Raw genomic sequence first — 15,182 nt, 5'->3', positions numbered from 1 at the left:
ACTGTTAATTTATTAAAAATTTCCAGTCAAAAAGGGACTGCAGGCCTTTAACGAATGAATTGACAGAGTTTCTAATAAAGTATCACTTAAAAGCGAATGTTTTATGAGCACAGCGGAAAAGAACACGTGCTCTTGATACATTCTGAATGACTAATAATTTATCAGAAAATTGACATGCTATCAATTCGATATTTTTTTCCGTTAATATTGTGGAAATCACTAATCTCACAACGGGAGGCAATATTACTTTGCCGCAAGTTTTTCTCAAAAAATCGGTCAGCGCGTTTCACGATAATAAATAATGAGTTCAAACGTAGACTTTCACAACAAAATCTGCTGGTATGCTGATACAAAAGAAAATCTAATGATTTAAAGTTTGTACTAGAAATGGCCTGCCCTTCAGAAGAGATTTCCTGTTAATTTTGGGTCCCATCTAATATTTATGCAGATTATTTTGTGTTTACATTCTGGATTGCTTTTGTTCATAGAAAGGGTATAACAAATAAATATGAAATTAAGTAAACGCATGTTTTGGGTGCTGATAGCTCCATTACATATATCTCATTTCTCATTAACGACAGATGATGTAAAAGAAAGACAGGCGACAAAGAAGCTCGCAAGGGAAAGACAATAAACTATAATAACAAAGATATGTGTAATTCGCACAGTATAATAAAGATAGATCTTTATTTCCATACCGTTTTCAATTCAGAAGCACTTAATGCTACGTATAAATACGCGAGCCGAACGGCCAAACTGAACCTGAACTTACGGGAAAGATAAAAGAGTACAAATGGCGCGAAACGCCGCTTGCAGATGCTTTGTTCCTTTCTCGTAATTCGTGGCTCGGTTCGCGTTTCGGTTCACAAATGTATACGTACCATTATACATACATAAATTTTACATACATGAGCTTACTGATTAATCTAGTAAAATATTTAATTGCTGTAGGATGTCCGTGACCACACATGAATACAGACTAATTGTGCGCCGGGCTTAGCGTTTCCCAGAAATCGGAATGTTCTGATCTTCATAATGTATTGTCGGCTTAACTATCTTCCCGCGTATCTGAGGATTTACCAAGAGGAAATAATGAGTAAAATTAATAATGTGCAATTCCGAAGTTTTTTTGACTAAACCTCAATTTCTTTAGTTCCTTAAATGTTAATTTCACAGTTTAAGAGGCTAGACTTTACGTAAAACGCGGAGCGGTATTTTACCCTGATTATCTCTGTCCCTCTCCATGCGTCGACCCGTAAAATGGGCGAAAGGGACAACCGCAGCAAACTTACTAATTTACATACAGTAATCTCGCTGAGAAGGCTCGCGAAGCAAAACACTTTTCTATATCGAAACTTTCACGAAATTGTAATTTAAAAACCAAAATATGTTTTCAAAGGGAGTAGCTACGTCTGTGTGTTTTTATAATTTTGTTGTTCTTTATGAGAATTGAGTTAGCCGCATCTTTTCTTTGAATAATATTTTCCGCTAAATTACACGTATTTGACAGTAAATTTTTACGTTAATACGAAACGCAGTGAAAATTTAAAAACATATAGACATTGCTTGTACCGTTTAAAATGAAATATAAAAAGAATGTATTAATTTCGAGCAATTTCGATGTAGAAAAGTGTTTTTTTTTTCGAAAGCAAAGTCTTTCATCTAGTTAAATACACCAAGTTAAAACGATATTATTATATTTTCAGGAATTCTAGAATAATCCACTATCTAGTATGTTCAAAAACGGTTTAAAACTAAGAAAAGGAAAGCTCTCCAAAGTGCTCTAACGGTTTTTTTTGATTTGCCTTTATTCCTCACGTGCCCTAAAGGGTAACTATGCATGCAACATTTGGTTCAGGCAGGGGAGGCTAGGTAGGAAAGAAAGAAACCCGTTATTTCCTCAGATCCAAAGTGCAATTGAGCAAATTTGGAACGGACGGAAATCAATATGTTACACATTTATATATAAAGGCAGGAGGAGGTGGGAAGGTGGCTGTGTAAGGCGCTTGAACCTCAATGGTTACTATGCAAAGATGGATGTTAATGGTCAAACAGCGTAGGGTAGAATAACGAGTCGGAAGGTTAAACACGACGTTCGTTGTACTCTTCGTGTTCATACATGGCGTTAATTGAATTATTTTATTAAAATACGCTTTGTGCAAGGTATTGCTTTACAATACAATAGCAATAGCGTATTATTAATAATTACAATAGCGTATTATCCAAGGTTGATATTTTCAGTTGCGAACTTACCAAATATAAGAGGTCCATAAAAGAATATTTCTCTGATGGTTTGTGAATATTTTTTATGTCTCTAGTGCTTATATCTCTATTATGATTTGATTTATACCTAAACCTCTCTCCATGGCTATAAATGTGTCGTTTTGTATAATCTTTTATTTTGTATAAATTTTTTAATTCATATTCCTTTCTCACAAATTGAAATAACTTATTCCATATTATACTGTCTCAGTTAAAGTCACAAGGAGGAAATCCATAATTGGTTTTATTTTACTATATAATACTTATATACAAACTGATTAAATGTAAACTGTCGATTTCCCGAAAATGAATAAATAAATAAATAAACAATATTAAGAATAATTATTTGTTTGTGCCCGTAAATATGCAATATAAATATGAATAAATAGTCTTGTTCGTGTAAATACTCCGTTCGTTCAAGAAAGGCAAACAAATACAATTTTCGATTGAATAATCGGTAAAATATTTTACTTGTATTCCTTTCTTGAAGGAATTGAATGTTTATACAGATCAAACTATTTATACACATTTATATTGCGTACGTGTACGAGCGCAAACAAATAATTCATCTTAATATAGTAATGTAAAGCATAACTTGAAAAAGTGTTTTTTTGAAGTGAAACTTCTTTACCCGCGTCATGCAATTTCGAGTACCGGAGTAAAACCAACTCATGACCGAAACGAAAATGCGGGACCGATTAAAGTTCATTTGATCTAGTCAAAGTTTTGAAGTAAAATATAAATGCTTCTTAGCTCATCTCGACAACTGGCGTTGGTGGTGTAATGGTCAGCGTAGTTGCTTTCCAAGCAGTTGATCCGAGTTCGATTCTCGGCCATCGCACATTATTTTTTTGTTTTTAACGCCTTTTTTGAAGTGAAACTTCTTTACCCGCGTCATGCAATTTCGAGTACCGGAGTAAAACCAACTCATGACCGAAACGAAAATGCGGGACCGATTAAAGTTCATTTGATCTAGTCAAAGTTTTGAAGTAAAATATAAATGCTTCTTAGCTCATCTCGACAACTGGCGTTGGTGGTGTAATGGTCAGCGTAGTTGCTTTCCAAGCAGTTGATCCGAGTTCGATTCTCGGCCATCGCACATTATTTTTTTGTTTTTAACGCCTTTTTTTTTTTCAATGGTTGACCATAATATCAATCCACTAAGTAATATTTTAGGCCTGTAGCATACTTGAAAAGTTAAAGAATGATATAAAATTTTTTATGATGTTAACGATAAAAAAATAAAAAAAAACATAAAATTACCATAAAAAATGGGCCAACGGCACGCGGTGTTCCCAAGCGGTCACCCATCCAAGTACTGACCGCGCCCAATGTTGCTTAACTTCGGTGATCGGACGAGAACCGGTGTGTTCAACATGGTATGGTCGTTGGCAAACGCTAAACAATATTAATTTCTATTCTACCTGCCAATAAATATATGAAAATTAGTATAAAAAAGCCCTAATAATACTGAAAACATTAGCAAGGTGTGTGCGACGTTGATAAAAATAATCATTACATACGCGCTTGAAAAAGATCGTAATTACATCCATAACTTTGCAGGAATTTTTTTTTTCAATGGTTGACCATAATATCAATCCACTAAGTAATATTTTAGGCCTGTAGCATACTTGAAAAGTTAAAGAATTTTATGATATTATTAATGATAGTAACGATAAAAAAATAAAAAAAAACATGAAATTACCATAAAAAATGGGCCAACGGCACGCGGTGTTCCCAAGCGGTCACCCATCCAAGTACTGACCGCGCCCAATGTTGCTTAACTTCGGTGATCGGACGAGAACCGGTGTGTTCAACATGGTATGGTCGTTGGCAAACGCTAAACAATATTAATTTCTATTCTACCTGCCAATAAATATATGAAAATTAGTATAAAAAAGCCCTAATAATACTGAAAACATTAGCAAGGTGTGTGCGACGTTGATAAAAATAATCATTACATACGCGCTTGAAAAAGATCGTAATTACATCCATAACTTTGCAGGAATTTTTTTTTTCAATGGTTGACCATAATATCAATCCACTAAGTAATATTTTAGGCCTGTAGCATACTTGAAAAGTTAAAGAATTTTATGATATTATTAATGATAGTAACGATAAAAAAATAAAAAAAAACATGAAATTACCATAAAAAATGGGCCAACGGCACGCGGTGTTCCCAAGCGGTCACCCATCCAAGTACTGACCGCGCCCAATGTTGCTTAACTTCGGTGATCGGACGAGAACCGGTGTGTTCAACATGGTATGGTCGTTGGCAAACGCTAAACAATATTAATTTCTATTCTACCTGCCAATAAATATATGAAAATTAGTATAAAAAAGCCCTAATAATACTGAAAACATTAGCAAGGTGTGTGCGACGTTGATAAAAATAATCATTACATACGCGCTTGAAAAAGATCGTAATTACATCCATAACTTTGCAGGAATTTTTTTTTTCAATGGTTGACCATAATATCAATCCACTAAGTAATATTTTAGGCCTGTAGCATACTTGAAAAGTTAAAGAATTTTATGATATTATTAATGATAGTAACGATAAAAAAATAAAAAAAAACATGAAATTACCATAAAAAATGGGCCAACGGCACGCGGTGTTCCCAAGCGGTCACCCATCCAAGTACTGACCGCGCCCAATGTTGCTTAACTTCGGTGATCGGACGAGAACCGGTGTGTTCAACATGGTATGGTCGTTGGCAAACGCTAAACAATATTAATTTCTACTCTACCTGCCAATAAATATATGAAAATTAGTATAAAAAAGCCCTAATAATACTGAAAACATTAGCAAGGTGTATGCGACGTTGATAAAAATAATCATTACATACGCGCTTGAAAAAGATCGTAATTACATCCATAACTTTGCAGGAATTTTTTGAAGTGAAACTTCTTTACGCGCGTCATGCAATTTCGAGGACCGGAGTAAAACCGACTCATGACCGTGACGAAAAAACGGGATCATTTCGCTATAGGAGCCTAGCTAATATTATATACCTAGTTTAACTCACTCTCCTAACTCATCTTCGCTGTCTACAGGCAGAGCGCACGACTGTGGTCGTGAAGAACCGAGGTTCGATCCCCGCTTTAACTAATTTTTTTTTTCTTTTTTTATAACTTTTAATTTTTTTTATCACATGCTACTTATAAATATGTCAATAGACAGAAAAAAAGAGAGAATGAAATGAAAAGAGAGAGAGAGAAGAATACTAGAAGTTTCACTTCTGTCTTGCGTAGGCTTGACACACCCATTTTTTTTTTAAATAATTAATTTAACGACATCTATGAACACGCAGATTATAACGAACGTCACGTTTAACCTTAAATAGAATTCATATAATTGCTGCCATGTTATGTTTCACTACCTCCACTTACAAATTCTCTTTATAAACATAACCACTAACGAAACCCGTTAATGAACGGATTCTTCGGCAAACAGACGCGTTTTCATTTTAATACTACTCGAGTTTCCAAGTCAGTCATGTAGATAGTGAAAAATAACCCACAATGATTTATTCTCATTTAAAGATTATGTAACGTCTCATGTTTACAAAGTATTAGTATTTATTTATTTTTTGGAACATTTACAGTGTTAACAATTACTATAGTAACTAGATTTCCATTGAAATGTGCATAATATATATCAACATTCCTGTTAAAAGTTTTCACAGCAAAATAACAAATCATAATTAGAAAAATAAAATACAAAACACTGCAAGTACACAGTACAGAGAAAAGAAAGAGAGAAATAAAATAAACAGTAATAAAGCAAGTACACAGTTTTTAGCTTGTAGATAATAAAACTAGCACATGTTTTCTAAATCATTTTTGTTTTCGTTTTTATTCTTAAATTCGGCGAGGTTTTAAAACTTTTTTCCACTAGTTTCTAAAATATTGATGTCTATATCGTCATATTATACGGTATTATACAATCTAGAAATTTGAGACATTGGATTGAAATCAGCGATTTTGTTATTAAATAACTCAAGATGAAATGTTTTATAACTCCTCAAGTAAAGTTACTAGGAACTTTAATGTGAATATTAATTAGAAAATGAGTAGTTTCAAGCTGTGAATATTTTTGTAGAAACATATTAAGTAAATTGTCTTCTTTTTCTAATGTAAGAAAATTAAAGTATCGTAATCCTTCTTCATAAGATTGGAGTAAGGCGTTTAATCTACATTTGAAAGATAATAGGAATTTTGTTGTACAGATTCAATAGAATTTACATATTTCATGTAATGTGGGTTCCATATAACACTCCCATATTATAATTAACTTCTGACTAATGAATTGAATAAGGTTACCATTTGAATAGGGGTTTTTGATTGGCTTTGATATTCTGTGAATGACTCCCAGGATTTTCATTGATTTACTCTTAACATCGTTAATATGTACATCAAACGTAAATTTCTAGATCCTAGATATTGATCTAGATCGGGGGTGGGGAACCTTTTCTATATTTGTAGTATCACATCAAAGAAATAAAAATATATGGTGTAGTTTTAAAAACTAAAAAATATGTTTGTAATTATTAGTCCGGTTATTTATTTATTGGATAATTTGTACAGCGCCGCTTTTGTGAGATATCACCTCAGGGGCGCATTACAGTTGATGCAGGTATTACAAAAAATATAAATATTACAAAAATAAAGTGAAATTAAGTTAAATAAAATGAAGTATAACAAGTGACACGAAAATAGAACATGGAGACTCTGCAGCAAGAATCCTATGTGGTGAAGAAACTGGACCAGCTGCTGCAGCGAGAGAGTCCACCGCGTCCACCAACAGTGCCAGCACGAGGTTCATTATCCGTCCAGGTACGTGTCTGCTGTTAATTAAGCGCTGACACAGTATCCTTGCATAGATAAAAGACCTTGGCAGCACCGCTGTGACGTTAGGCGAGTCCATCATTCATATCCATGTAATCTTGTTCCTGGTGATTGTATTAGTGGTGCATTGTGCCCGAAATAAAAAGCGATGGTCGGGATAATAAATTACCCTGGGCTTAGCGAAACACTTGTTAGGGCTTTTAGAGTTTCCGAGAATTCCGTTGAAAACATCTGACGTACCTACAGTTACCGATCCTTGTCCCAAGTTTAAGTTCAGCGAATTTCGAATATTTTTTAGCAGAATTTTCGATTATTCAATATTAACACACTGCACTCTAATCACATTACTATAAATTTCTGATTAATGGTTATTTAGTTTATCTAAAATGTTGATTGACTGATTTTAAAAATAATTTCAAAGGTATGTTGCCTCATTTCCCTTGAAAACACAAAAAAAAACACAAAGCGGTTAGAAGACGCGAGGACGCTACCACGTAGGGCGCTATCTATACCGCGGTTGTGTATGATAAATGTACTATGTAGATAATTTTTTTAATTCTCTTAGATTTTTTTTTATTATGCATGTGCTTTTATGTTCTTTAATCCATTTCTTAGTTTTGTTGGTGTTCGCGAACAGTTTTTTTCTTCCTAATTTTTTGTGTCAGGAGATTTTCAAATGCTTTTATTGCTGGTATTTTTTGTGTCTTTGTCCAAAGCTTGTGCTTATTAACGGAGTTTTTTTTATGTTTTGTATCTACGCTCGTTTAATTGGTATATTAGTGCTAGTTCGTGTTTGTTGAAATTTAGTTTTTTGCTCAAAAATGTACTTTGGTAGTATTTTTATGTATATTTGGCGGATACCTAGTACGTCAAATATGTTGAGTATTTGGTCACTGTCAGTCATTCTATGTTTTTATGTATTATCTTTGTGACAGATTTCTGTGTAATTTCCATATGACCATAGCTGAGTTTGTTGCTCCTCCCCAAGCAATTATACCGTATTCTATAATGGATTGGTAAAGTGCATAATATATTGTTTTAATTTGTTTTAGTGTAAATATGTTTATGTTCAGGAAAATATGTATTGTTTTGAGGAGTTTGTTTGTGCTGTGTTTAATATGATGTGTCAATTTGAAATTATTATCTATTATGATTCCTAGAAATTTTATTTGGTCAGTTTTTTCTAGAGCAAGTTAATCTCAGATGTTAGTGTCTATGCATTCGTGGGAGCCTTTTCAGGAAAGTGGTAAGGTATGGCTTTCTGAAAAATAGTTCTGTGCGAATTTCTTTGAACTCGTATATTATCCAAAGTGAGTGTACCTAGAATAATAATAATAGTTGGATGGTTTGTATAGCGCCGTTTTTGTGCAAAACTACCTCAAAGGCGCTGTAAAAATATAAAATACATTTCTGCAATGATCTACCTATGTTATTACTAACTATGTATAGAGATAATACAAAGTATCATACTTGGAATTAACACTTAATTAACATTAACTAATCGTTTATTAGCGAAATTTAGATACAGAACTTAGGACATAATTGGAAAATTGGATATAATTGGACTTTCCGGTATTTATTTTAATAATATATATTTATGTTCTTTGATGAGCGTGTTTAGGAAAAGAAAGCAAATTTTATGCTGGGCGGTACTACAATACAAGGTTTTGATCAGAATTTACTTTCCTAAATGTGATTCGTCCCGAGGTAAAAGACAGATTTAAAATAATGTAAATTCAATAGAAACAAGGAACGTTATTTAAAAAAGCACGCGATACCCCTTTCAGCCTTTGAGCCTTAAAAATAATACTCCAACCACTTACTTCTATAAACCTTACTTAGTCAGAAAGCAAATTTATAGAAGCCATTAGTCGTTTGATTTGTAGCTCCCGAGGATAACATTATGTGTCATGCAAAATGCAAAGATTTTTGAGTCCATTTCACGTAATTAATTCAGTGTCCCCTTTTGGACCTCATGTTCCCGATTTCAGCATTAATCACCCACCATACACAATAATTAGTCAAGGTCTAAGTAATTAAGCGAGTAATGGAAGCAAAGTACAGAGTGTTTGACAGTGGTGGAAATTTAATTCAAACAATTTGTAATGTGATATTCGGATAGAACTCATTTTTGCTAACACTATTGCATACGGGTTTAAAAATAAGTTTGTAATTGATTTCTCTTGAAATACCTCTTACTAATAAAAAAAACTCCTCCCTTGCCAAAATGAGATTTATAACTCACCGGGATTGTTAAGCAGTAAGATTTTAACAAAAAAAATCTTTGGGAACACAAATTCATTAAATAATTTTCCAGGATTTTCAAACCACGGAACTTGATATATTTTGAATGAAAAAAATAACAATCGGATTGAACGTACAGGTGACACCACATTCGTCACAGCAATATACACGTTTTTCAAACAAAACAACAATTCTCATCTCGCTATCCATCATTCCCTGTCCACCGAAATGACATCAGTCATTCGGAAAATGCGCCATTTTATAAATAAAGCTATTGCCTCCACAACTGATAACTCACTTATTTAATCTCTTTTCGCTCTCCGTAAAACTTCGAAATCATATTAACGTTCAGCAAAATAAATAAAAATGTTCACCCGGAAATGTGAAAAATACAACCCATGATTTTGTCAGAGATAAGAGAAGTTTTTCGCTATTGTTTTTATGTACAGAATATTAGTAATACGTCTGTGATTCTTATTTCCCAAGGTGACTGTGCCCGCGGTAGTGCCAGCCCCCGTGCCCGCCGTGGTGAGTACGTGGCGTACACGCCGTAGCCGCTCGAGAGGCCGTCAGCTCAGCCACCTGTCGCAGAACGTGCTTCGCGCGCGCCGCGGGGTCATCCGCATGCTGATCATCGTGGTGCTGACCTTTGCGCTGTGCAACCTGCCCTTCCACGCGCGCAAGATGTGGCAGTACTGGTCCCCGAGCTACCAGGGCGGCAGCGACTTCAGCGCGCTCTTCACGCCACTCACATTCCTCGTCACCTACTTCAACTCCGGCATCAACCCTTTCCTTTACGCCTTCCTCTCGAGGAACTTCAGGAAAGGCATGAAGGAGCTGCTGTTCTGCAGCTGTGCTAAGGCGCACAAGAAGAAACAGCAGCTGCAACTGAATCAACAGTGCGCTAACCAACAGCAATTCTTGCTGAGAAGGAGTTCCACGCGGTCAACACGCGCCCCATGCAGTACGGCCACTTTGCAAACCAGCGGAAATGACTCCTGAAAGTTAATTAAAATTCACAAGGCCCCGGTCTGTACTATTGAGATGACGGAGCTTCACCCCGAGGTCAAAACGGAGTGAACTTATTGCCATTCCGGGATGCCGATCCGAGCATAACATAGCCAGGTTAAATAGAATGGCGGGTCACAGACAGCTGCGCACGAAGTCCACGGCCACGATTTAAACGTAAGCTACGTGGTTTGATACAATATATTTGACATTGACACATTGCGGGGGGGGGAGAAGCATGCCTGCCGTGGCCGCAGTGACCGCCGTGGCCGCGGTGACCGCCGTGGCAGCCGTGGCCGCCGTGGGTTCCGCAAGCTCCGCTTGGCCGGCACATCGGCTGCGACCCACGCGCGTGTCTCTGACGTCACATATCCACGAAGCCATGCGTAGCCGGTATTTGTGGATATGTATGGCAGCTAATAGTGAGCGAAGCTAAAGTCGCGAGTGAAACGTAGCCGTGCGCAACTGTCTGTGGCCCGTAAGTCTTTTGCTTATAATTATTTACGCTACAAAGGTTCGTACATGAGAATGGAAATATCTAAGTACCTTTAAGGAAATTATTAGTGCTTAATTATTTTTAGTGTTATGTTTATTTGAAGGAACACAAATAATAAGCGGCATAATTTTTATGTGACAAGAATTTTTATAATGCTAATAATTATGGTATTAAAGCGGAGAAAATGGCTTATTTGAAAAGCAAGTGGCATGAATATCACAAATAATTAGTTACATGGTAGTTGCAAATGCATTACTGTTTTAATCAACTTTAAATCATATCAGCAGTTGGTTAGAAAAAAAAATTCAGGAATCTTTACGAGCATGTAGTTGTTTATTTGATTAATCTTCAGGTTTTCAGGTAACACTAATCATAGCTAGAAGATAATATTATAGTTTGAATTACGAGTACCTGATAATATACAAAAGTATTACACCGTTTGCACAATTCAACCTAGATACGTTAAATTAAGCCCAAAAAATTAAAAAGAAGCCAAAAATATAGATTAGTTAAACTAACGAATGATCAAACTGGAGAGATTTTATTATTTATTATATTGATTTTATTTAAAACAGTTTTTTCTCAGCATATATATTTTACTTACAATCAAACTGAGTTTTGTACTACTCAGAAATAACGTTGTCAATACTTTTTCATTGAATTTCCTTTTATAATCGTATTATAATGTAAAAATAATTTCCTTCAAGTATAATGTTGGATTTTTCGAAAAGAGTTAGTTAAACTTATTGGGAATATTATTCATCTTATTGTTTTTATTTTGCAATATATTATAACATAAATAAAAACAAGCTTTAGAAATTTCAACGTTGAGTGGTAGTTTTTATTTTAATCAATTGAATTGTTGGTATTGAAAAATATTTTCTATGGGAAAAATGAAATTTAAAAAAAGTTTATTTTTTACTTCTACCATCAATGAGATAATCATCAAAGTTACTGCACTTTACCTCCAGACACCATGTTCCTGGGAACTATTCTGTTGGTATAATGAACAAAACACATTGTCAACAATGGAATAGCGCTGAAAAAAAAATCGTTTAGAGAACAAAGATATAAATTAACACGACTAATTTAACCTACATTTCTCTAGCACTGCTTCGATGAAAAGACATAACGTAAAGTTAAGCAATCTTAAGCATCAATAATACATATCAATAAGGCCTGATCGATGTGCGGCTCCTTGTGATCTATGCAACAATTCATTACACCGAACCAGACGTCTAACTTCAGTGCTGAAGTAACGAGAATAGCAGTAAGTCTAAGCGCTCAGGAAATGGGCTACGCACTGGAACAAGTAATGGGGAGTTGGAAATGACTATAAATTTGCAAAAAAGATATCTACCTTTCCCTCGCATAACAGCTCCGTTAACGTATTCAAGCCGTTTCCATTTAATGTGAAACGCTGTCAAACGTTAAGAGGCCCGTTTTTTCCAGACTTTATTTACAATTTCACTCTATCTATTTTCCCATATCCACTGCCGGTGGCTATAATATAAATGATAAACAAAACCTTTTCGTACGAATCACAATAAAAAACAGCCTTCGTAGACATTTTGTGAACTTTATATTTCTAAAAATGTAACTAAAAACAATCACCATTAAGGAGATCTCTATTTTTTCTATCGAGTACTTAATCTTCGCGTTGCCTGGATAAGGAGAAGGAGAAAGAGATCTTGATTTGTAGGTATTATCAATCAAAAGGCTTTTCGGAAAATGAAGTGACATTATTACTTTAGCTAAATTCTTTCAAAATGTTATTGAAGTGAAACTTCTTTACCCGCGTCATGCAATTTCGAGTACCGGAGTAAAACCAACTCATGACCGAAACGAAAATGCGGGACCGATTAAAGTTCATTTGATCTAGTCAAAGTTTTGAAGTAAAATATAAATGCTTCTTAGCTCATCTCGACAACTGGCGTTGGTGGTGTAATGGTCAGCGTAGTTGCTTTCCAAGCAGTTGATCCGAGTTCGATTCTCGGCCATCGCACATTATTTTTTTGTTTTTAACGCCTTTTTTGAAGTGAAACTTCTTTACCCGCGTCATGCAATTTCGAGTACCGGAGTAAAACCAACTCATGACCGAAACGAAAATGCGGGACCGATTAAAGTTCATTTGATCTAGTCAAAGTTTTGAAGTAAAATATAAATGCTTCTTAGCTCATCTCGACAACTGGCGTTGGTGGTGTAATGGTCAGCGTAGTTGCTTTCCAAGCAGTTGATCCGAGTTCGATTCTCGGCCATCGCACATTATTTTTTTGTTTTTAACGCCTTTTTTTTTTTCAATGGTTGACCATAATATCAATCCACTAAGTAATATTTTAGGCCTGTAGCATACTTGAAAAGTTAAAGAATGATATAAAATTTTTTATGATGTTAACGATAAAAAAATAAAAAAAAACATAAAATTACCATAAAAAATGGGCCAACGGCACGCGGTGTTCCCAAGCGGTCACCCATCCAAGTACTGACCGCGCCCAATGTTGCTTAACTTCGGTGATCGGACGAGAACCGGTGTGTTCAACATGGTATGGTCGTTGGCAAACGCTAAACAATATTAATTTCTATTCTACCTGCCAATAAATATATGAAAATTAGTATAAAAAAGCCCTAATAATACTGAAAACATTAGCAAGGTGTGTGCGACGTTGATAAAAATAATCATTACATACGCGCTTGAAAAAGATCGTAATTACATCCATAACTTTGCAGGAATTTTTTTTTTCAATGGTTGACCATAATATCAATCCACTAAGTAATATTTTAGGCCTGTAGCATACTTGAAAAGTTAAAGAATTTTATGATATTATTAATGATAGTAACGATAAAAAAATAAAAAAAAACATGAAATTACCATAAAAAATGGGCCAACGGCACGCGGTGTTCCCAAGCGGTCACCCATCCAAGTACTGACCGCGCCCAATGTTGCTTAACTTCGGTGATCGGACGAGAACCGGTGTGTTCAACATGGTATGGTCGTTGGCAAACGCTAAACAATATTAATTTCTATTCTACCTGCCAATAAATATATGAAAATTAGTATAAAAAAGCCCTAATAATACTGAAAACATTAGCAAGGTGTGTGCGACGTTGATAAAAATAATCATTACATACGCGCTTGAAAAAGATCGTAATTACATCCATAACTTTGCAGGAATTTTTTTTTTCAATGGTTGACCATAATATCAATCCACTAAGTAATATTTTAGGCCTGTAGCATACTTGAAAAGTTAAAGAATTTTATGATATTATTAATGATAGTAACGATAAAAAAATAAAAAAAAACATGAAATTACCATAAAAAATGGGCCAACGGCACGCGGTGTTCCCAAGCGGTCACCCATCCAAGTACTGACCGCGCCCAATGTTGCTTAACTTCGGTGATCGGACGAGAACCGGTGTGTTCAACATGGTATGGTCGTTGGCAAACGCTAAACAATATTAATTTCTATTCTACCTGCCAATAAATATATGAAAATTAGTATAAAAAAGCCCTAATAATACTGAAAACATTAGCAAGGTGTGTGCGACGTTGATAAAAATAATCATTACATACGCGCTTGAAAAAGATCGTAATTACATCCATAACTTTGCAGGAATTTTTTTTTTCAATGGTTGACCATAATATCAATCCACTAAGTAATATTTTAGGCCTGTAGCATACTTGAAAAGTTAAAGAATTTTATGATATTATTAATGATAGTAACGATAAAAAAATAAAAAAAAACATGAAATTACCATAAAAAATGGGCCAACGGCACGCGGTGTTCCCAAGCGGTCACCCATCCAAGTACTGACCGCGCCCAATGTTGCTTAACTTCGGTGATCGGACGAGAACCGGTGTGTTCAACATGGTATGGTCGTTGGCAAACGCTAAACAATATTAATTTCTACTCTACCTGCCAATAAATATATGAAAATTAGTATAAAAAAGCCCTAATAATACTGAAAACATTAGCAAGGTGTATGCGACGTTGATAAAAATAATCATTACATACGCGCTTGAAAAAGATCGTAATTACATCCATAACTTTGCAGGAATTTTTTGAAGTGAAACTTCTTTACGCGCGTCATGCAATTTCGAGGACCGGAGTAAAACCGACTCATGACCGTGACGAAAAAACGGGATCATTTCGCTATAGGAGCCTAGCTAATATTATATACCTAGTTTAACTCACTCTCCTAACTCATCTTCGCTGTCTACAGGCAGAGCGCACGACTGTGGTCGTGAAGAACCGAGGTTCGATCCCCGCTTTAACTAATTTTTTTTTTCTTTTTTTATAACTTTTAATTTTTTTTATCACAT

At 35.0% G+C, this 15,182-nt stretch overlaps 1 protein-coding gene and 8 non-coding genes across 9 annotated transcripts in view; 1 reads left to right on the top strand and 8 right to left on the bottom strand.

Moving 5' to 3' along the window:
- Positions 1-10,359, top strand: part of LOC149424642 (trissin receptor-like) — a 91,926-nt gene extending 81,567 nt beyond the window's left edge. Inside the window, exon 9 of the mRNA XM_089631085.1 lies at positions 9,844-10,359. Coding sequence (XP_089487211.1) covers positions 9,844-10,359 — 516 coding nt within the window. The remainder of the gene's footprint in view (positions 1-9,843) is intronic.
- Positions 3,537-3,655, bottom strand: LOC149424646 (5S ribosomal RNA). Its single transcript, XR_016302187.1, has one exon. It is a non-coding gene; the product is annotated as a 5S ribosomal RNA (ribosomal RNA).
- Positions 3,979-4,097, bottom strand: LOC149424645 (5S ribosomal RNA). Its single transcript, XR_016302186.1, has one exon. It is a non-coding gene; the product is annotated as a 5S ribosomal RNA (ribosomal RNA).
- On the bottom strand, positions 4,421-4,539 carry LOC149424644 (5S ribosomal RNA). The gene has a single exon (XR_016302185.1). It is a non-coding gene; the product is annotated as a 5S ribosomal RNA (ribosomal RNA).
- On the bottom strand, positions 4,863-4,981 carry LOC149424643 (5S ribosomal RNA). The gene has a single exon (XR_016302184.1). It is a non-coding gene; the product is annotated as a 5S ribosomal RNA (ribosomal RNA).
- A 2,940-nt stretch (positions 10,360-13,299) lies between the features above and the next one.
- On the bottom strand, positions 13,300-13,418 carry LOC149424641 (5S ribosomal RNA). Its single transcript, XR_016302182.1, has one exon. It is a non-coding gene; the product is annotated as a 5S ribosomal RNA (ribosomal RNA).
- Positions 13,419-13,741: 323 nt separating this feature from the next.
- On the bottom strand, positions 13,742-13,860 carry LOC149424640 (5S ribosomal RNA). The gene has a single exon (XR_016302181.1). It is a non-coding gene; the product is annotated as a 5S ribosomal RNA (ribosomal RNA).
- Positions 13,861-14,183: 323 nt separating this feature from the next.
- On the bottom strand, positions 14,184-14,302 carry LOC149424639 (5S ribosomal RNA). Its single transcript, XR_016302180.1, has one exon. It is a non-coding gene; the product is annotated as a 5S ribosomal RNA (ribosomal RNA).
- Positions 14,303-14,625: 323 nt separating this feature from the next.
- LOC149424638 (5S ribosomal RNA) lies at positions 14,626-14,744 on the bottom strand. The gene has a single exon (XR_016302179.1). It is a non-coding gene; the product is annotated as a 5S ribosomal RNA (ribosomal RNA).
- Between the last annotated feature and the right edge of the window lie 438 nt (positions 14,745-15,182).

The sequence above is a fragment of the Hesperophylax consimilis genome, chromosome 4 (genome assembly GCF_061612785.1).
Source record: "Hesperophylax consimilis isolate HC1 chromosome 4, BYU_Hcon_1.0, whole genome shotgun sequence".
NCBI lineage: Eukaryota > Metazoa > Arthropoda > Insecta > Trichoptera > Limnephilidae > Hesperophylax > Hesperophylax consimilis.
Note: the sequence above shows the minus strand (reverse complement) of the source record. Positions and strands in the feature narration are given on the sequence as shown.